This window comes from Echiichthys vipera (assembly GCF_963691815.1).
Source record: "Echiichthys vipera genome assembly, chromosome: 2".
In the NCBI taxonomy this organism is placed as follows: Eukaryota; Metazoa; Chordata; class Actinopteri; order Perciformes; family Trachinidae; genus Echiichthys; species Echiichthys vipera.
The window spans coordinates 8,248,862-8,265,184 of NC_139827.1; the positions used below are offsets into that span (position 1 = coordinate 8,248,862).

Below are 16,323 nucleotides of genomic sequence, written 5' to 3' on the forward strand. Positions count from 1 at the left end.
CCAAGACCTGGACCCTTTAATATCCTGGAAAACTGTAAACCTTGACCTTGATGGCCACTCAGTCCTGCACCAGTAGTCATGATCATTACATCTAACACAAGTTCTTAATCTCCAGTACAAGACCCCCACAATATATTAGTATTTGTCAGTCTAAATATTCCAGACACAACAGAACAGTAATTAATTATTTGATGTGTTGTAGAACAACTTATTCATAAATTTTGAAAGTCTAACCTGTCATTTACATCAAGTGAACCAAAGGCTCTGTATCCCTTCTTACTTTGTTATTATAATACTTTATTCCCCATCTTAATACTGAAGCTGTGTCTTACCTAGTTTAGTAATGCCGATCTCTTGCAGATCCTCGAGGCTGATGTCGGAGATGAAGTCAATGTTTTCATAGCCATTCTGCACCAGAACCTGGTAGTACTGACTAAGACCCAGGTGAGACAGCCAGTCTGCCAGATTGGCCTAAAACACACACAGGGACACACAAACACGGGGACAATGTAAAAAGACTGTGCACCAACAAGATAGAGAGTAGAATTCTACTGCATTTTGATCCTGAAAAAATAGTTTCTTAACAGACTGGAAGAGCTAAATATACTAAATATACAGTTTATCTATATATAAATATATACATGCTTGTGTTTGTGCAACTTCCCAAACTCAACATCTCCCCTTTTTCTAGTTTGTGTAGTACATGCGAGGGTCTTACAGGCTTGTGGTCTGGCAGCCAGTCTGTGGAGGGCAGCCTGCTGATCTCTGATGTTAACTTCTTTCGATGTCCAGGCTTCATGACCCCAATTCCCGTCAGGTCCTTCAGCACAAAGCATACTTAGTCACATCAGGAATTCACAACAGCTACTGTAGGTGTTTTTCTCTTAAATGTGAACAATTGTATGTGTACGTTTGACATTTGTACTTAAGCTGTGTGTGATATGCCTTTAGGGACATTTTGCTTTGGATAATCTCTGATGAGTGTCCCCGGCCCTTAGGGGGTTTACGTCATACCACTGTGTCTGCTTCAATACACAAACGCACACGTACGCACTGGCACTACAAACACACTCAGGGACAAACACGGGGTAGCGTTTACAGCACAGACTAGAACACACAGCCATGTGTGAACACAGGTATGTAAATGAAGCAGACGGAGTATGAGAAGTGACTGGTTGAGGTTCAGGACTCACACCGGGGGGGTCAGGTGACAGAGACAGGAGGGTCATGATGACATCATCCACGTCAGTGGGGAGCTGATTTGAGAGCTGTGCTGGGCGGAGCCTTGACAGACAAGGGGCGGGGCGTGAGGGGGTCAGGGGTCATGACCTTACCTCAGGGGTCATGCGGCTAATGGTGTCTAGATCATATCCGGCGGTGAGGAAGTGGGTTGTGTAGAACTGCAGCTGAAACTCACCCAGCCACGCCACTACTGCCTGTTTCTAGAACACAGAACACAAAACACTACTGCCTGCTTCTAGAAGAATCAACAGGCTTCTTCTAGAGCACGGAACACAGACCTGTTCTAGAACACAGCGTAAGAGTCTGCTCTAGAACACAGGAAAGAGAGAAGACTCTTCTAGAACACAGCGTAACAGTCTGCTCTAGAACACAGGAAAGATAGACTGTTCTAGAACACAGCGTAACAGTCTGCTCTAGAACACAACATGGCAACTTCCTCTAGAACACAGGAGAGAGAGAAGACTGTTCCAAAACACAACATAACAGCCTGCTCTAGAACACAGGAACGGAGGCTGCTCTAGAACACAGGAAAGAGAGAAGACTGTTCTAGAACACAGCGTAACAGTCTGCTCTAGAACACAGGAAAGAACAGGCAGGCTGTTCTAAAACACAGCGTAACAGTCTGCTCTAGAACACAGGAAAGAGAGAAGAATGTTCTAGAACACAGCGTAACAGTCTGCTCTAGAACACAACATGGCAACTTCCTCTAGAACACAGGAGATAGAGAAGACTGTTCTAAAACACAACATAACAGTCTGCTCTAGAACACAGGAACGAAGACTATTCTAGAACACAGAAACAAAGACTGTTCTAAAACACAGGAGAGAAGATTGATCTAAAACACAACATGGCAACTTCCACTAGAAGACAGGAGAGAAAACTATTCTAGAACACAACATGAACAGTCTGTTCTAGAACGCAGGAACGAAGACTGCCCTAAAACACAGGAGAGAAGACTGTTCTACAACACAACATGGCAACTTCCTCTAGAACACAGGAGAGAAGACTGGTCTAGAACACAGGAACGAAGACTGGTCTAGAACACAGGAACGAAGACTGGTCTAGAACACAGGAACAAAGACTGGTCTAGAACACAGGAACGAAGACTATTCTAGAACACAGGAACAAAGAATGTTCTAGAACACAGGAACGAAGACTATTCTAGAACACAGGAACAAAGACTGGTCTAGAACACAGGAACAAAGACTATTCTACAGCACAGAAACGAAGACTGTTCTAGAACACAACATGACAGTCTGTTCTAGAACACAGAAACGAAGACTGCCCTAAAACATAGGAGAGAAGATTGTTCTAAAACACATCATGGCAACTTCCTCTAGGACACAGGAACGAAGACTATTCTAGAACGCAGGAACAAAGACTGCCCTAAAACACAGAACAGTCTTCTGTTCTGAAACACAACATGGCAACTTCCTCTAGAACACAGGAGAGAGAGAAGACTGTTCTAAAACACAGCACCGAAACTTCTGCTGTTATCCAAAATGTAACTGTACAACATCAAAAAAAGCATATACCCGTAAGGAATGGGAACCTATTCTAGTACACAGTAACATAGACCTGTCACTATAATACATAAAAAAACAAATCACTGGATCTCTCAGAACACACATTACTCCACTGAGTGTAAGGAGAAAGATCATCTTTTGGGTCATTTGAGTTGTCTGCAGGTCAAATTACAGATATCTATTTTTTTATATATAACTTCTGGCATTGGTGCTATATATCGTGAATTAATTTTGTGTCCAAATGTTGAATGAGAGCACTAATGCTTTTGTTTCTGACAGAACACACAGCGCTGGTTCTAGAGCAGAGCTGCAGCATGTGAGTGCTCGGTGTCTCAGCGTGTGAGGTGTGAGGACGGGGGGTGGGAAAAGGGACAGAAGGCAAGACAGCGACCGACTCCTCGATGTGTCTGTCACTCTGCCTGTCTCCATGGTGACACACTCGCATGCCCATCTTCAGGGTGTCGTCTGTTCAGGTGCAACACAACCACTCCCGCTGAACAAAACCCTTGCAGATGTCTTTCTCTCAGACCGAAGCACCGGTTGAGAGGAAACAGAAAGCACAGAAATAGGAAGATCCCGATCGAGCCAAACCGAGAACTCACTTTCCCATCATCCTCCTCGGCCTTCCGCTCAAACGACCGCTGTTCATGAACCGTGCAACTGGAGGAGCCTTGTGGGGGAGGTAGAAAGGTGAGACAAGGGAGAGAAACAATTAAATATATTACTTTTAGGGCATTTCTTTATTTCACTCGTTTGTATTTTGTTAACTTCAATACATTTTACGTGAACCCACCCATGCATGATGCATGCCTATGAGCAAGCCTGTTTGTTTTAATTTGTATTTAAGCACTTTAGCCCTCTGTGCCACATAAAATATTTATATGTATATGTATGTATATGTACTTTTCTGGGTAGTGCTTTTTTTTGGCCTGAGTTTCTTAATAATTTCTTTGGACAGAGTTTATGTTTAACTGTTCATTACAAAGAAAAAAAGCGTAATTATTTACAAATTATAGTGAAAATAGGATCAAGTACTGTACTGCTTTCACAGAAAATCGTAGACGCTTGTTTTAAACCTTTGCAGTTTCTTCTAGTTCATTATTTATGAAACTCTTTCTCCTCTAAAATCAGTTCTTACTAGAACTCTGTTGAACTGTGCGTAAATTATTAACAAGTCAAGAAACCTGGAAATTGAGACGGTAACTTGTTGCAAAGCCCAGGAAATTGTGATATCTAGCTCTAGATCGTGTAGTCTTGCGTGTTGGTGTGTAAGCTTGTCGTTTTAAATGTGTCTTTTAAAGGTCTAGCCTTTTCTTTTTGATGCATTTAATGTTAAATTATTTTCTGCACTTTAAGGCATTGTACTGTAAATTTCGTTGTTCTGGTACAATGACAATAAAGACAATTCAATTCTTTGAAGATGAGAAGCGGTCGATAATTTAAATCCAGTTTAAATTATCTGAACAGTGCTTCATAATAACTTTGGCAACAGCACGCTGGGTTGGCTGGCACTGGTGCTGTTTTAGCACTACACTTCCCACGTATCACTTAAACCAGCAGAATGACAGCCGACTAAAATATGTTAATTTATGTTTCTGTCAAAGTGTGATTAATAAACCAGCTACAAGCACAGGGGCCAAATTTAAGTGGGATACCCAAGACACCATATAAATGTCTGTATTTGTATATAAAAACATCAAATGTGTTTTATAGGCACATTATTAATGCACGACTTTGTGTAGCCCCAAGCAAATACTCAAGCGAAGAAAAATGCAGCTGCTTACAGGGATGTAGGCCCTGATCCAGTAATCATTATTAACCTTATTCAATAAACAGTCGGCCATGATTTATAAATAATGGCAAAACTCGCCAGTCTAATCTTAAAGAAAGCTCAATTTCAGAGCAGGGAAAGGTATTTGTTGAGTGCTTTTCATTTTAAGGCCGAGGTTATCTACTGGCCTCTTTATCGTCGTGTTTTTTCCTTTGGATGTTACAGTGACACTCGTGCTAATTACACATTAGTTTTTATTCTGCTCATTACGAGCAGCTAAAACCATCCTGACAACCAAAAAGCGTTAATCCCAAGACATAGCGACCTGTCCCTGGCTGTTTAGAAGCGTATTAGAGCACCTTTAATAATAAAGCATAACTTAAATCACTATTACTGGGCAGGGAAATGCAGCTTGTGTGTGATGTGAACAGACATGTGGTCTTTAGAGGGCCACGTTGGCTAAAAGCTAAACGAAGAAAAAAAAAAAACATTAATAAAAGCAGCGATCAAAACAAGCCCTGAGGCACTTTTTGTACTGGTGAGAACTGCCTTGATCTTTTATAATTGTTATCACATTAGCAGACAAGGCTGTTTTTAAAATTCACTGGACTATTACGACGTGAGGACACACTCAAAAGTATCTGTTTAAATCACTGCTGTTTGACCAATTAGCAGCAGGCAGCAGCAAAACAGACTTTGATACCAAATGGAAATATGGCACAAATGATCTCTTCAAGTAAAGCCGGAGCTTTTATGTCGTCTTTGGGTGCGTTTGTGTGCTTACTCGCTGACTGCTCAACAGACTGCGACTGCTCCAAGAGATGCTCCTTGGCTTTTACCGACTGGGACAGCACGGTGGCCAGAAGCTTAAAAACACAAGAGCACACACTCACAAAATGAAACATTTATTCAAGCATAATCATTCAGTCCCAGGGGTGACTTGTGACTCAGTTCAGCAGACAAAGTGCATACATAACCGACAGACTTCTCACTCTCTATCCATTTCAGTCGTTTCCTGTTGTTTACCAACACAAATGCAGCAGGAACAAATACTTCTTAAACAGATGATGTCTCTCCAGCATAATATGGGAACACTATAAAATTTGGCTAATTGCAAATTCAGTATTTTTTAAAAGAATTTCCTAAAAATAGACAAGTTGTATCTGGTGCTAAAAATTTAATTTAGAATATGCTAAAAGTGTTAGAGAGCAGACCTGCAGGGTGACATCACAGATTATAAATACAAGATGAAAGCAAAACGAGACAAAGGAAGAAAGAAAAAACACCATGCACTTAAGACACGTAAGTATTTTGACCTTAGCAGGCTAGTTTATCTTGTTGTGAGAGCCAACTGCATGAGCTTTTGTTAAAGTGTGACTTACTTTGGCACTTACAGGGGTCCTATCGTGCGTTCCCCTGGCTTATGTCATATATGTAACAGAACTGTCACCAGTAGGACAGTTTTGGGCAAAATGCTATCAAACTTTCTGTTTGACCTACGAATATAAATGATGGTGTAATGTTTTAAGTTAATTTAATGGTGTTAAACTAAAGTCTAACTTTTTATCTTTCTAACCATATATGGGTTTAACGGCCTAATTTAGCTTTGTATTTACGAGAGTGGTCAAAAGGAAGCTAACACTGGTGAATTAGCCGTGCGCTCCTCTCGGCCCTCGCCGTAATAACTGGGAGCTGCTGGTTGTCCAAATTAGCATTGATGCTGTCACAACATCCAGGACCATACTTCAGTCCTTCACAATAAAATGACATGCTTTAACAGCTCAAAAATAAACTGTAAAGTCTAATTCATTTCTATTTTTAATGTAAACCACCACCTGCAGCGTCGCCCAAACGTTCTTCCTGCTTTCTCTCATCAACGTGACTTAATTTGACTTAATTTGACATGTAAATGTTCATGTACAAATATGAAACTTCACTTGAAGATTCTTAGAAGTGTGTTAATTAATTCTACTTGCACTGAAGTTCGGTGGCGATCACCCAGTAAAAGCAACACGAAAAAAACGGGAACTGCAGCAGACCGGATCCGTCCGAATAGGGCTAATACCAGCGAACAGCGTTCTTGTTATAATGTTGAATATTCATGCTAACATTCGAAGAAACACAAAATACATGTATGAACCTGAAAAAGCTATAATAGGACCCCTTTGAATATAATAATAAGTAGTTATATATAAATATAACCTCAAATCATACAAATGATAATAACAACAGTATAAAGTTACAAAAATGATAATTACATTTAGTGTAGCTGGAGCAGGCTAATCACATTTGAGTTTGTAGTTAAGGACTGTCACTGTTGTAACTTTTCTGCACAGCATTTGACATTAAACATACATTTTTGACAATTTCCACTTGCATATTATATAAAAAGATGTACTGTCATCACCTGCCAATCTAACTAAACGAATCACAAATGAGAGACTGTGTAATTCTTCCGTATCGATGCCTAAATATCTTCACAGTTTGTCCAGAAAAGATGATTTTGGCATTCAGAGGCTTAATTTCCCTGTGTAGTTGATAAAAAGGACAAACCAGGAAGCCACCATTTGAATGCACCCACTACTGTTGAAAAAAAAACGCTGATCTTTCCAACGGAAGAACAAACTGAGCAGGAAACGAATTGTGGTTAACCTGGTAACCTGTGTGTGTGTTTGTTTCCTGAAAATGTTTTGCTGTTTCCCAGAAACAACGTGCTTGTTTGTTTTTTTATGAAGATCCATTAGCAATGTGATGGAAACGTGTGCAAACACACAGATAACTGCAGATGATCTCTTACCTTCACCCCTTCAGATTGTGCGTGCAGGCCCGGGGCGTTAAGGCCGTGTGTGTTGACTCCTGGTGTGTGTGCCGGGTGTGGACTGGGTGCAGGGGTGGTCAGAACATGTGTGTTTCCAGAGCCCTGCAAGCTGCTGGATGAACGAGCGCTGCCGATGCTGCCCACACTGCCGCTGCGATCGCCACCTTCACACACACACACACACACACACACACACACACACACACACACACACACACACACACACACACACACACACACACACACACACACACACACACACACACACACACACACACACACACACACACACACATTGCAGGATTATATAGAGAACACTCCTCAAATACTTCGTTTTACGTTGCTACCTGAAAACACACTTGTGAGTTTACCTCCCAGCGGTTTGCGTAGCACCCAGATGTCCTCACTGGTGCTGCTCTGGTGTCCCAGAGTTGGAGAGCCTTGAGGACTCAGCTCTGCGGTCCTCGAACCTGTCACACACATGCACACACACACACGTACACAAAACACAGGCACACACACATTTGTTACTGCCACAGTTTTACTCTATATTTGTAGAAATATCGTATGACCAAAAGTGCAGGAACAAATCAACAGCTTCACAGACCCATATACCCATATACCATATATATATGTGTCGGATAGTTTCATATAAAAATGTGTTTAAGGCTTAAATGAACACAGGCGAACCGTCACCAAGATACACTCACTCACCTACTCATTCATAAACACATAATTATTCATAGTTCATAGTGTGCTGCCTCTTTGTGTTGATAAATTTGTGACTTGTAAAAACTTCCCTTAGGCACTATTAAAAACACAATATTTGAAATAAAATATACAGTGACTCAAGCTAATTCATAGGAAAATGTATATAAAACTGCTGAGTAATGACTCACATTTTCTATGATATATAAAGTATCTTAACTTATAAACAGGTGCCATTCATTTGAATATTTCAGTTAAAGAGTCAGGTCACTCAAATAACAAAGAAGCTATTCCAGTACCATGGAAGGGAATAGATGCCGCCAGCGAAAAAGTTCTGTTTTAATAATGTTAAAGAAAATGTCCTCTTTGATTTGAAGGTTAATTAATACATTTATTTCTGGGTGGTTTCCATTTCCCAAATAGTTCCTCATGAAATAAATGGCAGCAGAACTCGATCAGCATGGCCCGACACCACTCAGAGTAAGTGGGAAAATATACCTTTTTGTCATTAGGGTGAAATGATACTTAGCATTAAATAATACATTTTGAATATATATATATCATTTACATACATTTTTACACACACATACACCTACACACACACATATATATAAGTGTGTGTGTGTGTGTGTGTGTGTGTGTGTGTGTGTGTGTGTGTGTGTGTGTATGTTTGTGCGTGTGTGTGTGTGTGTGTGTGTGTGTGTGTGTGTGTGTGTGTGTGTGTGTGTGTGTGTGTGTTTAGCAGGGAAGTGCTGGAACAAGTAGATAGATCTTATAATCTATATGTGGTCTTGTCAAACAGCAGGGAAAGGATTCTTATCTGTGATTTAAAGTGATACTACAGTATGTACCTGTCTGACTCTGCTGCTCCTCAGAAGTGGAGAGAGGAGGAGGAGGAGGAGGAGGAGGAGGAGGAGGAGTGGACAGAGGAGGAGTAGACAGAGAAGGAGGAGAGATGGGAAGAGGAACGTACCCAAAGGAGGAGAAGCGAGGGAGGGACTGTGTGTTGGGGTGAGGGGGAGGCGGGGGCAGATGCAGGGGGAGGACTTTGGAGGGGGGGTATGAGTGTCCGTTGACTGCGGCAATGGGACAGGGGTTGGGTCTGCGGAGCAGGAGGGTGTGGCACTGTTGGGAGGGGGAGTGACCTGGGCACGAGCCAGGAGGAGGGAGGTGCAAAACAACAACAACAACACAACAACAACAACAACTGATCAGTCAACTTGAAACAAAACAAATCTAATCAGATCTGAAAATGTACAAAATAATAACTGATTAAAAATCAAAATATGAGAAAAAGAAGTAAAAAGAATATACATCCATATATCCAAAGGGAATATATCTCTATGAATTAAATTATAATATCTCTAAAGCAACAAAGCAAACAAACAGTATGAACAAAAGCATCAAAATCTAGCAGAGTGGGTTTATTTATTAGGGAGGGTGACAGAAGGAGCAGAAATATACAGAAAGGGAGGAGGAAGGAGGGAAGAGGGAGGAGGGAGGAGGGTCGACAGCCAACAGGGGACAGAGTCGATCAATGGAGATGATTGACAGGTCGGATAAAACAGCCTAAAAAGGCCGATGATGCTGCTGCAGCTACTTAATGATCAGCTATAGCTGCAGAACAGCTGCTGAACTCACACACATGCGGAAGCACACATATCCTCCCACATACACACACACACAAACACACAAACACACACACACACACACACATACACGCGCACATACAGCTGTGATATGGGTGGTCACCTGCCCTCTTGATGACTTCCACCATGTTGGAGGGGAAGTAGCCCACGCGGTCATTTCCTGTGCGGTTGTCATGAATACAGCCTTTCCACCGGCCATCAGAGTGCTGCTCCAAAACCTGTCCACACACACACACACACACACACACACACACACACACACACACACACACACAAACACATTCACACACACACAGTTTACAAAGACACTATCAGTCCAGCGATTATTTAGTAAACAGTTACATTGGAATAAAATCACTGTTTTTCTATTGTAAAAACCTCAGTAATATGTAAATAGGTTGCTAGGAAACACCTGTAGCACCATCCAGTCACTGTAACATCATGAGCTGCACCATATTAGCTGCCAAAAATAACAGTTTTAAATGTAGACTTTGTTCTGTTTATATCTGCATACACAGAGATATACGTGTGTTTCAGTACAACGGTAACTACAGCACCCTCATGAGAGCGCTCTCTCAGTATATTACTACAGTATACACTACCCCCTAACCCTGACCCTAATCGTAACCTCTAACCCTAACAAAATGCTGAATTAAATCAGCGAAGGCAGAGGCTAATGCAACCGGGGAACATTAGACCCTGGGAAAATAGGGATGACCACAGCACTACAATATGTACATAAAATTATAATTTTCCCCGTTAATAACATTATTAAAGGGCACTTTATGACGTGTAATGTCAAATACATTGACCATGTATCATCTTATTTACTCTTCAATCTAATTGTGTCTAATATTAGCAAGCTAGCGTTAGCTTTGTCAGTTACTTCAGTTAGCTACGCAGCAGTTACACCGGGTAGTTCACGGTTTTAAGTATTTTTTTCACATCTAATTTCTACTTAAAAATAAGTTTGTGGGGTGCAAGCCATTTTAATGCAGTTAATTGCGTTGATCTTCATTTTATACAAATACTTACCCACGTCATAACTATATATTATAGTCATATATATAAAGAACAGGTGGAGAAATGTATTGTATTTTGGGACAGTTATTAAACATATGTACCGTGATAATGTCTCCAGCTTTGATGTTGAGGCTGGTAAGGTCGTAGTTGTTGCAGTAATCCTTTAGTGCACGCACCTGCATCGCAGCCGAGGCATCTACAGGACCAGAGTACAGTATGAGTGTAGCAGCAGAGTTGAGTACACTCAAGTAGAGGACAAGAGCACCAGCGGAGAGTTTTAGGTAGTTGGAACAAAATTATACAGTAGAAAGTCCAGGAGCAGAAGACAATGGAGAGGAAAACAGTAGGGGTGAGGACGGTGCATGCACTGTTTGCTACTTTGCTGCTGTTGAACGTATATGTCATTATCTAATTAGTTCAGAAAATTAACACTATTTTTACCATTAAAATCCGTCCGATTCCTTCCTTGGGGTTGGATTGTGGTACTCACCTCTTAGTAGTTGTTTGATCTCTCGACTGGCCTGTGTGGTGGTGAACTGGTTAACGATGTCCAGGGCAGTTTGGCTCAGAGTGTTTCTCACTCCTGCACTGATGCCACTCTGGATGGAAGTGGAGAAATAAAAGTATTAAAGCTGCAATGTGTGTGCATGCATTTTTGTGTGTGCTGCAATGTCAAAAAGGTGGCCAAAGGGTTAAGAGCAGAGCTATGAATATTGCATGACGTGTAGGATGCCGGCTACTCTGCTACACTTTTATGTAACATATCCCACAGGCTTCTTCACACAGCTCAGTGGGCTGAATGCCAAGTGCTGCGGTGTAGGACAGGCTAAGCTGAGGTCAGTTTATTTTGTAAACACATTAAACAGTCAGACAGAAAGAGAGACTGATAGATGGACTTACATCCAGCAGCAGGCGCACTACCTCTGTCTTCCCACAGAGGGCTGCCTGATGTAGAGCTGTGCCAGACTCGGACTGTCTGTTGATATCTATACCAGCCTGAATCAGCAACCTGCAGCACAAAGATAACAATGCTTACCTCCTCGTATAACATCTCTCATTACATAATTTCATAAAAGTGCTTATATGGAATTATAATGAAAAACAGACGTCTTTAGTAGAACAGAAGACTTCTTCAGCTATAGTTCAGGGGTGGGCGATTCCGATACTGGAGAGCTAGTGTCCTGCGTGTTTTAGGTTTCTCCCTACCCTAACACATCTGAGTCTAACAATAGTCCAACTGTGAGGAGCTTCAGCTGCTTGATAACGAGCAAATCATGTGAATCAGATGTGTTAGAGCAGAGAGAAACCTAAAACATGCAGCACAGTGGCTCTGCCGGAACCGGATTCAAGAACTTTACTCGCCATTTGTGCGTGCACACATAGGAGCTCTTGTGTGGTTGTTCAGAGAGTCAAGTCAAGTTAAAAAGACACACAGAGACACACATACATCTGTAAAAACACATACTTCTCTAGAGATGAAAATAAAATACCTAGAACCCTATAAGAAGTATCAATTGCATTGTAAATTGCACAGACCCAGGAGACAGTCTAATATGATATGCTATGAGGTAGGTCAGGACATCAGTTCACTTCTGTTTTCTTGTTTTCTATACTTTGTCTTGTGGTCTGTTTTCATGTTAAAGGTTGGTTGTGGGTGTGGTTATGCTGGGTGTGATAAACGGCGTCACTTGCGGCTGTTAAAGAGAGCAGATGTGGGAGAGGGACGGAGGTCGCATCTCACCAGAGCTGAGACCTGGCGTGTGGGAGAGAGGTGCTAACCGCTAAGCTAACGGCCTGCTATCTGGTAAGATAACCTACCTCAACGTAAATGGTGTCTGGTGTTGGAAAGCAGCCCTTAGGTGTTTTACTCTTTACTCTATCTCTACAGCTCACTCCGGGTTAGGACTAGTGATAAGAGCCGTAACATTAATCCCAAAGACCAAACTGGACCTCTATGTGCTTTATATCATAACACAACTTTGGATCATAACCGGGAGCCTGGAGTCAGATTAGATGAGTGAGTCAAGTGGACAGACAGACTGACAGGCAGAGTAGGTGTTAAGACGGACACACTGAGACTGAAAGGAAGAGTTTTTCAAACCGTATGACATCAATGTGTCCGTTCTTGGCCGCCAGATGCAGAGGTGACACTCCGTTGGGGTCGGAGGGTTTCGGTTCCAGCATGGCTGCACACATGTTACTGCTGAGCAGGAGCTGGACCACCTAAAACACACACACACACACATAACTTATACATTCATGTAAGATGTAATATGGAGTCATTTCTGTTACTGTAGCAGCTCTCAAGGTCTACATAACAATCTTGTGTGTGTGCTGCTCTCAACTTGGAGAACTTCCTGCAAAAGTAGATTGAAAATGTGTTTTCACTGTGGGTTCTTAATGCTGAATTGGTCATACTTATTTTTATGGTTTTAGACCAGGTTTATTTAAATGCACTTATGCAAAGGCATGTGATTTTCTGCTGCTAGGGGTCTCTCAATCAAAGCAATAACAACAGACGGAGTTCAGCGATGTTGTGAAGTAGCAAGGGATCATGGAAGGTGAATTCTTCATCTCCTAGCAATGATTCCTTCAGTGTTGATCGTTCAGGGTGTTTTCACCAGGAACTGAATCATCCGCAGAGCTCTCCTCCTCTCCAAAACAAACAATCCAGGTGATTACAACCGGTAAAAACACTTAACAAAGCAGTTTCGCTTTAAACATCAGTGTTTCTTTGGCAAACACAGAGTGTCCTGGTGGAGTGAGCCGAGCTGCTGCTAACATTTGTTTAGCTTGTTTCTCTGATAACTTAAGATCCAAACATCCGATGACAAATATTTCATCTGGTTGAAAAAAGATCTTAAAGGTGTATCATTAAAATGTGACTTAAAACTGGATAAAAAGCAATGTATGACAGTTTCTGGCAGACATCCACAACACTGACTCATGCACAAAGGGGATGTGACGCCATTGACAGGCGGTTAAATGTAACTGGCCGTTGTCGTGAATAAAATTACAGATTTCTCTGGTACATCTGGGATCATTTAGGTGCTCAACTCAACAAAATATATAGCATTAGTTTTTTAGGATATACTCTTTTATATGATTTGTTCATGTTATAATTGTATTTCTGTTTAATTCTAAGGCATATTTTGTGTTACCTGTCTAACGTTATATGTCTTTAAGTCGTTGTTGCAGCACCTTTCTATTTGGTTGTGTTTTCTCATTTTGCATGTGTCGAGGTGAGGCTCAAATACAGGTTAAATTAAAAAAATGAAAAAACAAAATGTGTCTTTTGGTTTTCCACTCACTCCGACTCGTCCAAATTCACAGGCGAGGTCCAGTGGTGTTTTCCCAGCTGAGTCTGAGATACACGGGTTGGACTGGTGTTGTAGCAACATCTCCGACTGCAACACACACACACACACACACACACACACACACACACACACACATACACACACACACACAAATCTTATTGGTGCTTCTGAGCGTCCTAGCTTGTAACACCTACAAATTGTGCATGCATCATCGGGCAAACAGCAGCCCAGAAGAACACACACATGGCCACTACACACACCAGGACACACACAAACAACAAACACAGTTACCCCGTCATAGTGTCCGTGCTGAGCTGATAGGTGGAGAGGGATCTGTCCTTCGTCTGACTGTCCGTTGACTGACGAGCCGGCCTTCAGCAGCATTTTCATTGGTTCAGTCTTCCCCTGCCATGCAGCGTAATGCAGAGGACGCATCCCTACACACACACACACACACACACACACACACACACACACACACACACACACACACACACACACAGATAAGAGCATGATAAAACACAGATACCACAAGGACATGCACACAGAAACATACAAGAAACAAATATATAAAGACACATAAATGCCTGCAAATACATTAATAAATATAATAAATAAATAAATAAATGCACTAGAGCTGGAGCAACTAGCCGATTGATAGAAAATTAATCACCAACTATAGTCAAAATTCAGCTTTTAAAATGTGATATGTTTCTGTTTATTTTTGTGAAAGACTACATATCTTTGTATTTTGGACAAAACAGGACAATTATGGATGACACCATTGACATTTTTGCTATTTTCTGTCAATCTTTTGACCAAATAATGAATGGATTAATCAAGAAAACAACCAGTAGATTATAATGACAATGACAAAACAATTGCTAGTTGCAGCCCTAATGTAAAACATTTCTTTAATATCTATTTCACAGGCACAGACTTTCAGTAACTCTCCTGGAAATATGATCTTATTGTGGTTGACACACAGAGTGTTGACATGTTGGTGACCCTTTGTGACCGGAGTATTGTTTGTGCAAACCTCGTCCTCATGGGAACGTCACAGACAAACTGCGCTCACACAAAAGGGCATGACAAAAAAATCCCCTATAAGTGGCTGAACACACTACTCGACGAATCTCGACAGTGCAGCCAATGCAGGAAAATGCAAGGTCATGCAAAGTTCAGCTGAGCACAAAAATCCACCATGTAGTCGTTACCAGTGCCTCTAACCAGAAGACATTAAACCCCAATTTGTAGTGGCGGCTGCGAGGAGCAGCTAGCATGTTTTGTCATGGCAGAAACCCAAGACCCCCAGTCTTAATACCAGCTATGAGCCACATCATCAGGCTAAATAAAGAGGCCCTCCAGGCCTGGCTGGCATGAGGGAGGCCTGACTCAGAAGGGAGGTGCTGGCAGCACAAAGAGACACAGCAGCTGTAGGAGTCACAGAAGCTAAAGCCTGAGTATTTAAGAGATGAAATGGAAAATGACTCTCCGGGAGCCTCAAAGAGTTTCTAGTGTGCAAAGAGAAGAGAGGACTTCATTCAGACTGTGCAGGGAAACCGAGACACTGAGCTTGTTTGAAGATACAGGGAGAACTCAGGAATCTCTTGACGTAATGAACTTCAATCCAGGAGGTTCCTTCTGAGGATTGCTGGAAGTGTTATGAGTTAAGTTTCCTTTCCAGCGTTCAGTTTAATCCTGAAGTTCTGAAAGCGCTGTGGTTGAGATACTGCGATTCATAAGTCCCGTGTGAGTTTCAGGAACTGTGTGTTATCTGTCCAGGTCAATGCGTGGATCATGGACAAAAATGGAGTAGCATCAATGTCATAGAGTCTAAGTGAGTCATTTTGTACTTTTGATAGTTTTTCACTCTGTAAACTGCTGCTTTATATACAAAATTACCCACAATCCTGCTACTCATCCACTGACAGTTTGCGTCAATGTGCTCAGACAACATCTCAAGAGCTTCGACCAGAAGAGCACAATACACAGCAGCACTATGAGATGATGCTCCACTCTCTCAGGTTTAAATCACAACTAAAATCATGGCTGTCAGCATATGTCAAATATACATATATATATGTACACAGTATATGTCAACTATTTTTTGTATGATGTGATGTTTTACATGGAAAGTGCTTTGATTTTTGTAAGATATCATATTCATTCTGTACTGAATCACAACATTTGATGCCTCTTTTGGGGATTTACCTGCCCAGGAACTGCTGATGAAATTTAGCTATTAGCTAACTCTGGGATAATC

At 41.5% G+C, this 16,323-nt stretch overlaps 1 protein-coding gene across 1 annotated transcript in view; it reads right to left on the reverse strand.

Annotated features, from left to right (window-relative positions):
* LOC310961899 (caskin-1-like) overlaps positions 1-16,323 on the reverse strand; it is a 41,346-nt gene that overhangs the window by 9,052 nt on the left and 15,971 nt on the right. The window contains exons 4-18 of the mRNA XM_083934193.1: positions 14,349-14,494; positions 14,049-14,144; positions 12,839-12,960; positions 11,638-11,746; positions 11,228-11,336; positions 10,839-10,933; positions 9,818-9,932; positions 8,917-9,210; positions 7,729-7,827; positions 7,337-7,521; positions 5,324-5,405; positions 3,371-3,438; positions 1,335-1,442; positions 719-820; positions 333-471 (exon numbers count right to left, since the gene is read on the reverse strand). Of these exons, the coding sequence (XP_083790319.1) occupies positions 333-471; positions 719-820; positions 1,335-1,442; positions 3,371-3,438; positions 5,324-5,405; positions 7,337-7,521; positions 7,729-7,827; positions 8,917-9,210; positions 9,818-9,932; positions 10,839-10,933; positions 11,228-11,336; positions 11,638-11,746; positions 12,839-12,960; positions 14,049-14,144; positions 14,349-14,494 (1,869 nt within the window). The remainder of the gene's footprint in view (positions 1-332; positions 472-718; positions 821-1,334; positions 1,443-3,370; positions 3,439-5,323; positions 5,406-7,336; positions 7,522-7,728; positions 7,828-8,916; positions 9,211-9,817; positions 9,933-10,838; positions 10,934-11,227; positions 11,337-11,637; positions 11,747-12,838; positions 12,961-14,048; positions 14,145-14,348; positions 14,495-16,323) is intronic.